Source organism: Phascolarctos cinereus, unplaced genomic scaffold (genome assembly GCF_003287225.1).
Source record: "Phascolarctos cinereus isolate Bilbo 61053 unplaced genomic scaffold, phaCin_HiC Scaffold_4;HRSCAF=312, whole genome shotgun sequence".
NCBI lineage: Eukaryota > Metazoa > Chordata > Mammalia > Diprotodontia > Phascolarctidae > Phascolarctos > Phascolarctos cinereus.
In genome coordinates, this window is record NW_027555847.1 from 142,781,780 (window position 1) to 142,796,956 (window position 15,177).

General features: G+C 38.7%; 1 protein-coding gene across 1 annotated transcript in view; it reads left to right on the forward strand.

Moving 5' to 3' along the window:
• TBC1D2 (TBC1 domain family member 2) overlaps positions 1-15,177 on the forward strand; it is a 63,049-nt gene that overhangs the window by 19,087 nt on the left and 28,785 nt on the right. The window contains 2 exon segments of the mRNA XM_020995561.2: positions 4,893-5,026; positions 7,903-8,096. Of these exon segments, the coding sequence (XP_020851220.1) occupies positions 4,893-5,026; positions 7,903-8,096 (328 nt within the window).

Sequence of the window (15,177 nt, forward strand, 5' to 3'; positions counted from 1 at the left end):
TATCAAGATGGCAAGGCTTTGAATAAAGGCCTATCAGTGAAATAATAATAGCTAATAGTGATGATAATAATAATAATAGCTAGCACTTATATAGCACTAGTTTGTAAAGCACTTTAAAAATATTATCTTACTTAATCTTCACCACATCCATGAGAGGTAAGTGCTGTTATTATCCCCATTTTACAGATAAGGAAACAGACATAGACATAAGCTAAGTGACTTGCTCAGAACATATATATACATATATATATATATATATATATATATATATATATACATATATATATATATACATATATATATATACATATACATATATATGTATATGTATATATATATATATATATATACACATATATACATACATATATATATATATATATGGCTTCTAAGCTTGTGTGATCCTGGGATTTGAACTCACCTCTTCCTGACTACAAGTCCAGAGTTCTTTCCACTGTGCAGCCAGTCTAACTAGCTTACTAGTAAAGATAGTCATCACCAAAGGGTTGGCTACCAAATGATTTTATTTTAGCTACATCATTAATTAAACCACCTGCCAAGTTGTAGAGGGGTTGGGAGCTACATTAGTAGAAGGAATGTTGACAAAGATGAAATCATGGACTCCCAAAGAAGTATATGGTTCCGTCTCCCTCTTTTCCACTTAGTGCTATTCTTTGAGGAATTTGTCTTCTCTTGGCTGGCATTAAGCCTGCTCTCAGAGCCCTGGCAAAGCTTGAAATAATCAAGAAAGGAACCAAAAAGTTCATTGGACACAAGCCAGATTTGGTATGTCAAGATCAGGAGGAACTTGGGTAAACCAAGAGTCAGGGAGTGTAAAGTTAATTGAAGAGCCAGTTCTTAATGCCCAGTATTAGTTATGGAATCAGTAAGAGGACAAAACATATGCCACCAGCTAGTCAGGAAATTTTCTTTTGGTCAGAGCTAGAAATGGCTCCTGATAAGCAACCAGTCTTACTGTGAGGAGATTGCTCAGGGTTTCTTCTAAAGTCACTGGGGAGAGAGCACTCGATGGGCCATCACAGTCAGCAGTCCCACATGTTAGTGCCATAAAGAAAAGGAATGATCTGCTTTGTACATAGTTGTTTGTATTAAATAAAGCCTCAAACCAAAAAAAAAAAATAGGACATTACTAACCATCATTTTTTTTCTTAAATTTAATGTCTGCAGTCAGACCATTTCCAATTAGACAGTGTTTTTCAATTAACATCCCCTGTCATCAGAGCAGAGGAGTTCTGTTTTGAACTTGTTGAATTGGAGAGGCTTTTGGGACATCCAGAGGGAGCTGTCTAGGAGGTAGCTGGATATTCAAGACCAGAACCCAAGAGAACAGACATCATTATGCTGTGCTTACATGGGTTAAATTAGTATGCCCAAGGTGTGATACAGCATACAGTAGCAGAGACAAAACTGGAATCCTAATCTTGTTCTTTATTACATCATTCTAAAAGTTTGTCTTATTTTTAATTTAAATTGATAGCTTTTGCTGATGTAGATGTTTCGGTGAATTGTTCATCAGTACAGCTTTCTCTGTAGTCTAATGATTCTTTTATGTTCTTTCATAACTACATGTAAAATGAGGATTAATGCCAACAGATCTTGTTTAAGTAAATCTAGCCAGGGTCACTAAGACATTTTAAAAGTGGAACTGATAAAATTCAAACATGGATCAAGAAAAGGAAGGAAATCTTTGGAGGTAAAGACAGTCACTTCCTCCTAAAGCCATTCATAATAAGCTAATAAGCTACAGGAAATTTGGGGCAAGAACGTAAAGGCTCAAGCGCTCAGGATTTTGCAGAAGCACTTGGTGCTCTTGCCCATATCTCCAGAGTGTGTAGCTAAGCAAGAACCTATTGATTGATAAGCTTCAGCAGTCTTACTATATACATACACACAGAGACATTGCCAGGCAAGCATTTATGTATTCATGAATTCCCACATTTATACACACAGAGTTCATAGTTAACAAGGACAGTGTTCTTTAAGAAAATATAAAACAAAAAATTATTAATGGAGGTGAAACCCCAGATAAATGAGGAAATGGTGAGAAATCACCTAAGTGCTCTCAATGAATTACATCACCAAACCTTAGATAAACTGCATCCCAGGATGCTGAAAGAACTTGAGAATGTGATTCCTGAGCCATTGTTGTTGCTGAAATTATGGAGGGGGAGCCCTTGTAGAAGGGAATAAGCATTTATGTAGCACCTCCTATGCCCTAGGCATTGTGCTAAGCACTTTATAGATATTATTTTCTTTGATCCTCACAGCTGCCCTACAAGGTAGGTGCTATCATTATCCCCATTTTACAGTTGAGGAAACTGAAGCAAACAGAGGTTAAATGACTTGCTCAGGGGCACAGAACTAATAAGTGAAGCTGGATTTGAACTCAGGTCTTCCTGACTCCAGGCCCAGCACTACCTAGCTGTCTCGTAACATACATTATTATAGGAAGATTTCATAGGATCATAGTTCTCAAGCTGGAAGGGACATCAAAGGCCATGTAATCTTACCCCTCATCCTACACATGAAGAAACTGAGCCCCAGAGAGATTGAGACTTGTCCAGGTTCACAGAGGTAGGATTTGACTAAAAAGGGGAATAGCAACTACTATCCAGAATGTTTTCATCAGGAACCAGTTCATCAAGAAAAGATGTGATAAGCTGGAGAGCATCCAGAAGAAGGCAAATTAGGGAAGGTCTCAACCTCATGCCATGTAACAATCAAGAGAAAAAATTGGTTGTTTAGCTTGAAGAAGAGAAGGTGGGGGTTGAGGTCAAAGGGAGAAAGCATGATAGCTATCATCAAATATTTGATGTGGCCTCATGTGGAAGAGGAAACTGATTCACTCTGCTCTGCGTCGGAGTGCTGAACTATAGACTTGAAACCAAGTCTGTCTTATTCCAAGGCCAAGTTGTCTAGGTTATGTGCCTGGCTACTTTTAAATTAAAACTGTCCAAAAGTAAAACAGTCTGCCTAGAAGTAGAGAGTTCCCATCAGTAGAGCTCTTTAGGCAGAGGCTGGATTAAGATTTGTCAGGGATATTTTAAAGGGAAATTATCTTCAGTTGTAGATTGGACTAGGTTACCACTGACAACCCTTCCAACTCCGAGATTGTATGATTACACCAGAGCTGTGCTCACATAGGTGGCCAATCCCTGATGGTATCATGATGAAATGGACAGATTGAAGAATGCTCAACACTTCCTGTTGTGTGGTAGAACTTTCCAAAATAAATCAATATATTAGCCATGTCTGAAAACATATAGCTCTTTACATACTTCCCCACCACTTCTCTGCTAAGAGGCATTAGACATATGTGACCATCAATCAATTGGTCACTGCCAATTGTTTTCTTAGTTCTTAGTCCTTCTCTCCACATTGGTTCATGTAAGCCTTAATTTGTTCTGAATTCCTCATATTCTTCATTTCTTACAGTGCAGGAAGATTCATTATACTTATACAGCACAGTTTTTTCAGTCATCCCCCGGTTGATGGGCACCCACTTTCCTTCCTTCTATCTCTTGGCTGCTACAAAGAGTGCTGCTATAAATATTTTTGTACATGTGAGGCCTTTCCCTTTGTCTTAGACCTCCTTGATCTAGTAGTGACTTCAGTAGGTAAAAGAGGATATACAAAGTTTAGTGACTTTCTTGAATCTAACTGGTATTTTTCAGACACCTTTCATATAATCTAACAAATATTAGCACAGTCATGCTTTTCCTACATTTCTTCTTATTTCAGTGGGATTGAACTTTAATTTGCTCTTGTAGTTACCTGTTACATCAGCATAGTAAGCCATTTCAGTTATTCAGATAGTTATAATAGTTTATTAATGATGAGCATGAGAAACGAGGTTAAAAATCCATTGCTCGTTGATTCATTAATGTAGCAATTGTTTTTATTTTACTGTTCTGTTATTACTAAAATTGTTTAGCTGTTTTTCAATAAATCATAGGTAGCAAAGTACAGAAAACAACTTTTTTTTAAGAGAATTCAGATCTATGGGTTCATCAATGTAAGAAAATCCTTCGATCAATGATGCAGTTTGTCCTTTCATCCCTAACTTAGAGTATTAGCTTGCTTGGACGTTAAGAGGTTAAGTGATTTGCCCGTGTTCAGACAGATAGTGTGCATCAGGTCTTTCCCCTTCCAGTCCATCCTCCACTCAGCTACCAAAGCATTTGTCAGACAGTGTCAGCCCTTACTCAGTGAGTTCCAGTGACTCCCTATTACCTCCAGGATCAAATTTAAAGTCCTCTGTTTGGCATTTAAAGCTTTTTACACCCTGACCCCTTCTTACTTTACAGTCATGGCACTTCACTTTAAATTCCCATTACGTCACTTTACTCTGTGCACTCTGTGGTCCGTCTACACTGGCCTCCTTGCAGTACCTTACATTAGCTGTGCCCTGGAACGCTCTTACTCCTCACCTCCAACTCTTATGTTCCTGGACTCTCTTTAAGACAGCTCGGATGTCTTAAGGGGGGGGGCTTTCCTAGTCCTCTAAGCTACTGTAGCTTTGCCTTCTAATATTACCTTTCACCTTTTCTGCACATATCCCACATATTCCTATTTGTATACATATTGTCTTGCCTGTTAGAATATAAGCTCCTTGAGAGCAAGGGACTATTTTTGCTTTCTTCGTACCCCAGCGCTTTGCTCAGTACTCGCATATAGTAAGTCCTTAGTAAATTCTTGTTGACTGACTAAAAGTGCCTTTCCATATTGATACTGTCTTTTTCTTTCACACATTTTTAAAAATATTTTTTGAATATCTACTCTGTATGTTGCATTGTTTGTTCCTGTGCTCAAGGATCTTGGTTACATTTGAGACTCACTTCACTTTCCTTTTGTTATTCCTTTGTTTCCAGAAACACAGTGCATAACATCTGTAGCAACAAGCAGTCCAGGGGAAATGGCCGTGTTTCTCAAGGGGATGAATGCCAGAAGTTTGGGGAGAATCAAAATGAGGAGCAATATTTACAAGCAGACCCAGGACTTGCTGGTACTCATCTCTGTCGCTTTCTTTTATGTGGCTGTTTCTTACCTATTTAGGTTACAAACAACATGACTACCTTTACCAGCATTATTTGATAGTGGGTCCAAGGCAACCCACAATCAATCCATCAGCAAGCAATTATTCAGTCCTTACTATATGCCAGGCATTGTGCTAAGGGCAGGGTATACATAAAACATGAGCTGTTGTGCACTTTTGGACAACTCAAGGTTTGCTTTGTTGGTAATCAGTTAAGAAACAGCTCAATTTTTTTCTGTCAGTCTCCCAGGTTACTTTTGACTCTGTCCAAAAGATCCCAATGTGGTTTATTATTATTATTATTATTTTAAATAGAATTTTGTTTTTTCCAGTTACATGTAAAGATAGTTTTTGACATTCATTTTTTATGAGATTTTGAGTTGCAAATTTTTCTTCCTCCCTCAATGTATTTTTAATAATCATCAAAGTTAATTAAATCTTTTATTTGGATGTTAAGAAAAGAGTAAAGAGTGTTCTTTTCAGGGAGATCGAGTGATTTAAAAAGAGATTTATTTGAAGATATCTATTCAAGTCCAAGGATTTAATGACTTTTTAGTCAGAATGTGGGTTACTGAGACTCTTCAGTAGAGGTAAGAGGGCTTAGTTTACTTCATCTTATTCTATTCATTATTTCTTTATTGTGAGGCTGAGTCTCCCTGTTTCTGCCAGACTGGAAGTACACTGGCTGCTCTTGGTCCCCAGCATGCTACTGATCACAGAAGCTTTAGCCAACTCCATTTCTGCCTTGAGACCCTTCACCCCTTTCCAGTGGCTCCCCATTTTAGTGCCAGACTTAGTGGGGACACCTGACTGGCTTTATCCCTACTGTAGCTCAGAACTCCTGAGCTACCCACAAGCAGCCCACCAACCTCAGACTCCCCAGCAGCAGAGATTATAGGTGTGCACTACCATGCTCGGCAGGTGTATAACAGTCTTAAGTTGCAAATAAAGCTGAGGGTAGGATATAGACTACTGAGGTTATTTAAGGTCCTAGACATCACAGAAAAAACTCTGACATGTGGGTTCCATTGCCTATGTTATAGAGAAATCTCAGTGCTTCCAGGATCTTAATAGTGTTTATAAACATTGATTCAGTCACCATCCTAATATTAACCCAAGGGGAGTTTAGATCCATTTCTTTCTCAGTGAGATCACTAGCTCCCTCTCAGATAACACTTTATATATTGAAAGACTATGATTAGATAAATAACATTTATAAATCATTATTAAAGGGAAGTCACTAAATAGTCATGTTACAAATCCGGCTTGATTTCATAATATCCTTACCCGCGATTTTCTTGCCCACTTGAACTGAAAGGAGAGTTCTTCAGAGTGCTTGGTACATAGTAGGATCCTATTAAATACCTGTGGATTGATCACCTGATTGATTGTGTACTTTTCCAGTCCAAGAGATAGCAACAACAGGGCTGGGGTGGAACAAAGTACACAGAAGAGGTAGACTCGTGCTTGTCCATGTGGCTGGAGAGCAGGGGTTTACAACTGTGATCTTAAGTCTGTGAAAGGAAGAAAGATTTTCTAAGCAGCATGCGCTCAGAATATAGCCTTCGGGCAGAGAAGGAAGATTTCTTAGGCAATGCCAGTTTTGGGAGTAGCCTCAAGAATGAGCTTCCCTTTTAACAGAAAAAGTTAAGCCAAACCAGCTGACAAAATGGCCACGCTTGACGATGAATGCAACATTCTATGTCAGTAGTCTCTTAGTTGCCTAAGGAAAGGAGGGAGGTACTTGTCCTCAGCCTCTTCTCCAAGTCCAAGATTGGCCATGACAGTTTGCCCCACAGGTGGTCTTGTATCTGTTTTATATGTGTATTGTTTATGCCTATATATCTGTGCCTATGTCTCTCCATGAGTAGGAAAGTACCTTTCACAAGGACAGATAAGGAAAAAGTTCAAACGAGGAATAGAAGCAGATCACAGAACACAAAATGGACAATTTTGATACATAAAATTAAAAAGTTAAATTTTTTAAGGTGATTTCATAGTATCACAGAGCTGAGAGGGGGTACCTTAAAGATTATTTAGTGCAGCCTCTTCATTCTAGAAATGAAGACACTGAGCCCCACAGGTAGGAAATGATTTGCCCCAGTCCTATAGATACTTTTTAAGGTCACTGTCATTAAGGATGACAACCTTCTTTCACATTAAACACTGTACCATAGCAGACAAAATTTTGGTCTGATTTATGAGTCTGAAAAATATGTTTTTTCTTATGTTCTTAAGAATATGTTTTAATCATGCAGTAGTAGAGGTCAGCTTGGCTCATTGAGATTACATTTAACATTTAACAATTTTTCAGATAGTTTTTCAAAACTGCAGAAATTCTGTTTGGCTTGCAAATTTTGCATTTCTCATATTTTCCCATCTTCCTCTCTCTTTTTTTCTCATTTCCAGCTTTTCCTTCCCTCTGTATCATTAGATAAAGAAACTGTCAGATCTGTCTAGAGCAAATATATACAAGGGTCCCTACACAGACTCATATGAACATAGGAGACTTTTTTTTTTTAAATAGAGAGGCAGAGACTTTTTTAGCCTTTTGAATTTACTGGAATTATTTTAAGCCTTTGAAAATAAAAGTCTTTTTGTTGAGTGTTCAGTGAAGATAGAGAATATCTGGTTACTATCTTCCACTCAACCTTTTATATATGAGAATACTGTGATTAAGTCAGTCCTGAGGCTTTTCGCAAATAAAATCATCCCAATTAACTTCAGTCCTTCCTTCTTAGTGTCTGATATTTCAAATAATCTGTTACCTTTCCTTTAACCTCATAACAGATTTTCTGCTTTACCCTAATAATATTGCTAACTTCTAAATTTCCCCTCTTCAACAGGAAAAGAAATAGAGGAATATTCAAGATTTCCACAGAAGTTGGGTCTGACAGCAAATTTTATTCAGAAAGCCAGAAAGCAGAACAGTAACTTCCATATCTTTACTGAAGGCCTATGTGAAAAACATGTTCAGGAAAAAGTTGGGGCCCTTCAGCAGCAGGTTCTAACTCTTGCAGAGGATTTAAAGTCTCAGAAGGTAAGTATTGGCTCCATAAATGTCTTCTGGTATATTCATCACCTTTTAACTTGGTCACCAACAAGTAAGTTCATTACAACAATTTGGGAAGAACAATCATCCCTTTCCCTTGTCTCTTTCTTTGCCTAGAATTCTGTCTCTTGTCTCCATATGTATTGAATTCCTACCCAGCCTTTGTAACCCAACTCCAAGGTGATCACGTCCATGAAGATGACATTGTTTTTCTTCCCAGTCAGTTCTGATTTTCCCTCACATAACTTTATTTTGTAACCGTCTAATGCATGTCTCACTTGGAAGGTTATAATAGTGCCATGTATAATATATTATAATTAATGGTGTCTCTGTTCTATCTCCTGGCCAGACTTTAAGTTACACAAGAACAGTGACTGTTTTGTTCATGCTGAATATCTTCTTTATCACCTAGCACAATGCTTTGTGTACTGGGAGCACTTAATAAATATTTATCCCATGAATGAATGATTTCATCCAAATGGAGAAGGAAATCATTCTAAATTATTTTAAAATCTGATGTCTAGAATATTTGAAAAATTATGTAGTGTATTAATACTTTCAGGAATATGCAGTTAATCAATCACCAAGTAGCTATGAAGCACCAACTCTGTGCCAGGCACTGTGAGAGATGCTGGGAGGACAAATGCATTGAACTAAATCATCCCTGCTCAAAAGGAGAGTATATTCTAACAAAGGAGAACTTAACTAAAAGGTGTTGTCAAGGAGAGGTATTTTTGGGGCGCGGAGCCAAGATGGCGGAGTGAAAGCAGTGACTTGCTTGAGCTCTCCCCCAAGCCCCTCCAAATACTCATGAAAAATGGCTCTAAACAAATTCTGAAGCAGCAGAACCCACAAGAAGACAGGGTGAAACAAATTTCCAGCCCAAGACAACCTGGATGGTTGATCAGAAAGGTCTATTGCACCGGGCTGGGAGCGCAGCATGGGTGCGCAGGCCACAGCAAACCTGGAGCAGGCCTCAGAGGACCGAATCTCGGGGAGCTGTGGAGGTTTCTAGACTCCTCAATCCATGAATGCCAAAGACAGCTTAGAAGGTCAGTGGGAAAAGTCTTGTTTCTGTCGGTGGTCAGAGAGGAAGGTGGGGTTTCAGCTCCATTCCCCAAGAGCATGGCCCTGGGGGAGGCAACTGCTTCCCGAGCTTCCGGCCCACAGACTGAGGGGTAATCCAGTGGCTGATCAGAGAGGGATTGCAGGGATCTCTTTGCCAGTGCTGAGGCAGGAATCTCTTGCTTTGCCCGTGTGTGGATCTGGGTCACAGTTCTGGGTGGCTGTGCTGGGGTGAGGAGGAGTGCTGGCGTGGTGGAGCTTGTAGTGGCTGTGGAGAGGAACCCCTCCTCACAGCTACGGGACAGAAAGGAATACTTGTGGTCACAGGCCAGGAAAGGAGTAAACACCTTGCCCCTTATCATACCACCTTGGAAGAACTGAAAATTTACAGGGCCCTACAAGTATCTCTGAAAACAGCTACACAAACCCCTGAAGCTTGGGACAGTACACTCTCCACATTGGAAGCAGACTCTTACCTTAACAAAGAGTTTAAAACTCAAGTAATTGGCTGGGATCATGAGCAAGCAGCGCAAAAAGAGTCAGACTATATTATCTTACTTTGGTGAAAAAGAAGATCAAAATATACAACCAGAAGAAGACAACAAAGTCAAAGCTCCTACATCCAAAGCCTCAAGAAAAATATGAATCAGTCCCAGGCCTTGGAAGAGCTCAAAAGGGATTTTGAGAAGCAAGTAAGGGAAGTAGAGGAAAAACTGGGAAGAGAAATGAGAGTGATGCAAGAAAATCATGAAAAACAAGTCAACAGCTTGCTAAAGGAGACCCAAAAAAATACTGAAGAAAATAACACCTTAAAAAACAGCCTAACCCAAATGGCAAAAGAGGTCCAAAAAGCCAATGAGGAGAAAAATGCCCTAAAAAAAAAATTGGCCAAATGGAAAAGGAAGTCCAAAAGATTACTGAAGAAAATACTTCCTTAAAAATTAGAATAGAGCAATTGGAAGACAGTGACTTTATGAGAAATCAAGACACTGTAAAACAAATCCAAAAGAATGAAAAATTAGAAAACAATGTGAAATATCTCATTGGAAAAACAACTGACCTGGAAAATAGATCCAGGAGAGAGAATTTAAAAATTATTGGACTATCTGAAAGCCATGATCAAAAAAAGAGCCTAGACATCATCTTTCAAGAAATTATCAAGGAAAACTGCCCTGATATATTAGAACCAGAGGGCAAAATAGAAATTGAAAGAATCCACAGATCTCCTCCTGAAAGAGATCCCCAAAGGAAAACTCCTAGGAATATTGTAGCCAAATTCCAGAGTTCCAGGTCAAGGAGAAAATATTACAAGCTGCCAGAAGGAAACAATTCAAGTACTGTGGAAACACAATCAGGATAACACAAGATTTAGCAGCTTCTATGTTAAAGGACCGCAGGGCATGGAATATAATATTCCAGAGGGCAAAGGAGATAGGATTACAACCAAGAATCACCTACCCAGCAAAACTGAGTATAATCCTTCAGGGGAAAAAATGGTCATTCAGTGAAATAGAGGACTTTCAGCATTCCTGATGAAAAGACCAGAGCTAAACAGAAAATTTGACTTTCAAATACAGGACTCCAGTGGAACATGAAGAGGTAAACAGGAAAGAGAAATCATAAGAGACTTATTAAGATTGAACTATTTACATTCCTGCATGGAAAGATGATATTTGTAACTCATGAGAACTTTGTCAGTATTAGGGTAGTTGAAGGAAAACAATTGTATGTATGTATGTATAGATAGATAGATAGATAGATAGATAGATAGATAGATAGATAGATAGATAGATAGATAGATAGATAGAGGGCACAGGGTGAGTTGAAGATTAAGGGGTCATATTTGGAGAATAAAATTAAGGGATGAGAGAAGATGATACTCGGAGAAGAAAGGGAGAGGTAGAATGGGATAAATTATCTCACAAAAAAAAACAACAGAAAAGTCTCTCACAGTGGAGGGGAAACAGGGGAAGGTGAGAGGGAATGAAGGAATCTTATTCTCATAGGATTTAGCTTAAGGAGAGAATAACATACACATTCATTTGGGTATGGAAATCTGTCTTACCCTACAGGAAAATAGGAGGAGAAGGGGACAAGAGAGCAGGGGGGTGATAGAGAGGAGGGCAGATTGGGAAAGAGGGTAATCAGAAGCAAATACTTCTGAGGAGGGACAGGGTCAAAAGAAAGAATAGAATAAATGGGAGGGCAGGATAGGATTAAGGGAAATAGAGTTAGTTTTTCACAACATGTCTACTAAGGAAGTGTTTTGCATAACTGCACATGTACAACCTATATTGAGTTGCTTGCCTTTTCAATGGGGGTGGGTGGGGAGGGAGGAAGGATGAAAATTTGGAACTCAAAGTTTTAAAAACACGTTTTAAAAAAAAGTTTTCACATGCAACTGGGAAATAAGAAATACAGGAAATGGAGTACAGAAGTCTATCCTGCTCTACAGGAAAATAGAAGGGGAAGGGGATAAGAGAAGGGAGGGGGGAGAGATAGAAGAAAGGCAGACCAGGGGAAGGGGTATTCAGAATGCATGCCATCTTGGGGTGGGAGGAGGGATGAGAAATTTGGAACTCAAAAACTTGTGGAAGTGAATATTGAAAACTAAAAATAAATAAATTTATATGATGATGATAAAAAAAAAGAGAGGTATTTTTCAGGAACTGCTTTAATAAGCAAAGCAGCCTTGTATTCTTATAGAAACCCCTGATGCAGCAATACCTGGGACACTGCTTGCAGCTCTGATCACTAACCTACAAGAGAATCATAGCAGAACTAGGAAAGAAAGCAACTTAAAGTGGTCAAAGGATCCTAACAAGATTGTGATATTTTCACTGTGGAAAAAAGGAAAGTAGAGTTGTAAGTGCATAAAAATCACAAAGGGACAGGGACAGACTTCTCCATCAAATCTTGGAATCTGAGAACTAGGGGCAGCCCCTTGGAAACTGAAGGAAGTAGTTTTAAGACAAAAACATCTGTAAGTAGAGAGTCAGTAAGTAATTTTTTTCTAATTTTCATAAGATGTACCTTTATTATTCCCATTTCTACATATTCTCATTACTAAGTGTGAATATTTAAGGCTTATAGTTTCTGCAAAGTAAAGTTGGCTTCAGTTCACTTCAGTTTTCTTCTTCCTCTGCCAAAGTCTTCTCCCAGAGCCTCAGTGTGGCCTGGAGGTTCTCACGGCATCTGATTGTAGAGCATTACTCATCTTTACAATATAAAGCTGGCCTCAACTAATTCTGTATGTCTGAAGACATGCTTACATTAAGTTTGTTTTTCATTACTTCTCATCTGTTACAAAGCCAGTAATAGATAGATGGAAATTGTTATCTCCAAGGTAATAAATATATAGGCTGAAGATGAAAATGCTTCCACACACAGAGATCTTAGGTAAATTAATGATGATTGACATGTAGCATGTTGTGAATGGTAACTTATATCCCAAACAGGACAAAATACTGGATAGTCCATGGGGTCCAACTTAATTTAGCATTTCTTGTGTTTATATGTAAAAATTCTTTGTAATTAGCATATCACCCTTGCATTGTCAATAAGTACTCGTAAAATGCTTGAAATTTTTTTCTCTTAACTAGTAAGCACATCTCATTTATACTATTATTTTTCTTAAATCTTTTTTCATAGATTATTCAAAAATATGCTTTAATGATAGCCTAAATGTGTCTAAATTGTCACAGACTCTGACAGTGATGGAGTCCCAAACTTTGCATGAGGAAAATTTGCCTGGCCCTCTCAGAGCATAGAGAGAGATCACTAATATAATAAAGGAATTACCTGCTCTCCTTACACTCTGTCTAAAATGCTAGAAAAAAATCTGAAGTTGTGAACTAACAGTGCTACATTCCAGCAAGTACCAAGCCCTATGGCAAGTGCTCAGAATAAAAAGACAAAAATAGGAGTCGCTGCCTTTGAGGTTCTTACATTTTCCTGGAGGGAATACAACATACAGCAATAAGTAAATGGAAGGAGGAAGGAATCACTAGCAACTGGGGGACCAAAACAAGCTTCTTCTAAGAGGTGGCTGGCCCTCGTGAGCCTTGTATAGAGCAGGGATTCCAGGAACAGGGAATGGACAGTCAAATTGGACAAAGGCCTGGAGGCAGGAGATGAAACACTAATAAGGGGAATAGCAAGTAGACTAGTTGGGCAGAACATTGTGCACGAGGGACAGTTGTATGAAATAAGGCTGAAAAGATATGGTGCAAGCCACACCCCCGCTATACCTTTGTCTTCTAAAAAAAATACCGTCTGTTATGTGACATGGCTCTCTGAGAAGGGGAAGGTAAGGAATACTGGGGGAAACTGGTGATATAAAAAACAAATGACATCAATAAAAACTTACTCTAAAAAAGGTGCTGTTTGGCAGGCGAGGAGCAAGATTAAGGGGAAGAAAGCTGAGGAGTACACTTTTGGACGTGTGAGATTTGAGGTATGGACATCCTGTTGAGATGGTCAAAAAGTAGATGGAAACAGAATTATAGACAAGGTTTGGGGGTATCTTCGTAGGGGTGATCACTGAAATAGGAACAGAAGGCCAGAGACCAAATGAGTATCATATGCAAATCAAGTTACACCTTGGTGCATTATTAAATAGCTGAGGAGAGAAAACTAAAAAGAAGACACACTGGCTTTTATGCTACCTGTGGCAGCTAGCAGAACAAGGGATAAGCGCTGGGCCTAGAGTCAGGAAAGACCTGAGTTCAGGTTCTGCCTTAGATGCTTACCTGTGAACTTGGGCAAGTCACAACCTCTGCCTCAGTTTCCTTATCTGTAAAATTAGGATAATACTTGCCCTTACCTCCCAAGCTTGTTGTGAGGATAAAATGAGATATTTGTAAAGTACTTTGCAAACCTTTAACACTATTGTTGCTGTTACCATCATCATCATCATCATCTCAGAGCTCTTTTTTTTCTACCATGTCAGTGAAAAGGAACACAGAAGGGAAGACCATCCTTTTAATTGGTGGTTTGTTTTGTGTTTTCTAAGAAGTATAATACACCTGTGGTATCCAAGCTGGTTTGGGAAGGAATTTGGAGTTTATGAAAATGGTTAGTAGCTCTTGCAGTAATCAGGTCAGAGGTAATAAAGACCTAAACAGTCCTTGCCTGGTCAGAATATGTCCTGAATTCAAATTTGCCAGCCTTATTACTTGGTATTGAATTGGACTTGTTCCATGATCATCTCATATATGTATGTGTTAGCTCCTACACAAAACTATCAGCTTTTCAAGAGGAAGAAATTATTGTTCTTCAGTCATTTCAAACTCTTCATGACCCCATTTGGGGTTTTCTTGGGAACAATATTGGAGTGGTTTCCCATTTCCTTCTCCAGCTCATTTCATAGATGAGGAAACAGGCAAACTGAGAGTTAAGTGACTTGCCCAGAATCAAATAAAGCATAAGTGTCTGTGACTAGATTTGAATTCAGGTCTTCCTGACTCCAGGCCCAGTGTTCTATCCACTGTGCCGCCTAGCTGTCCCTTAGAAATTACTTGTGCTCCAAGTAGACACTCAATAAATGCTCATTGAACAAATGAATTCTTATTACATGACTAGTGCTTTTTATATCAAGAATCTGACAATATATTGGCTACTGTAGACATTTTTAATGATAATGCTGAAAAGGAACAGATTTGTCTGGAGTCCAGTGGATACAAAGTTGATGTTTTTAATATGAATACTCAAATCACCAAGAGAATAGAAATTGTACCTGTCCCCTACTTCCATCTGTTTAGGCATATGGAAAGCTTTTGTGGTTCTGTTGGACATATGTCAACTGACGGAAATAATTAAACCACCCACGTGTGCTGCCTAGAGAAAAACATGAATTAACATATGGTTCAGGATATGGATCATCTAGTCATAATGTAGTTCATTGGAGACTATATCTGTTTAGGAAATATGATGAGGTAGTCACTGAGTCTTATTCTTACTTCCTTAGAACATTGACATAGTACTTTCAAAGTCATGATTCAGT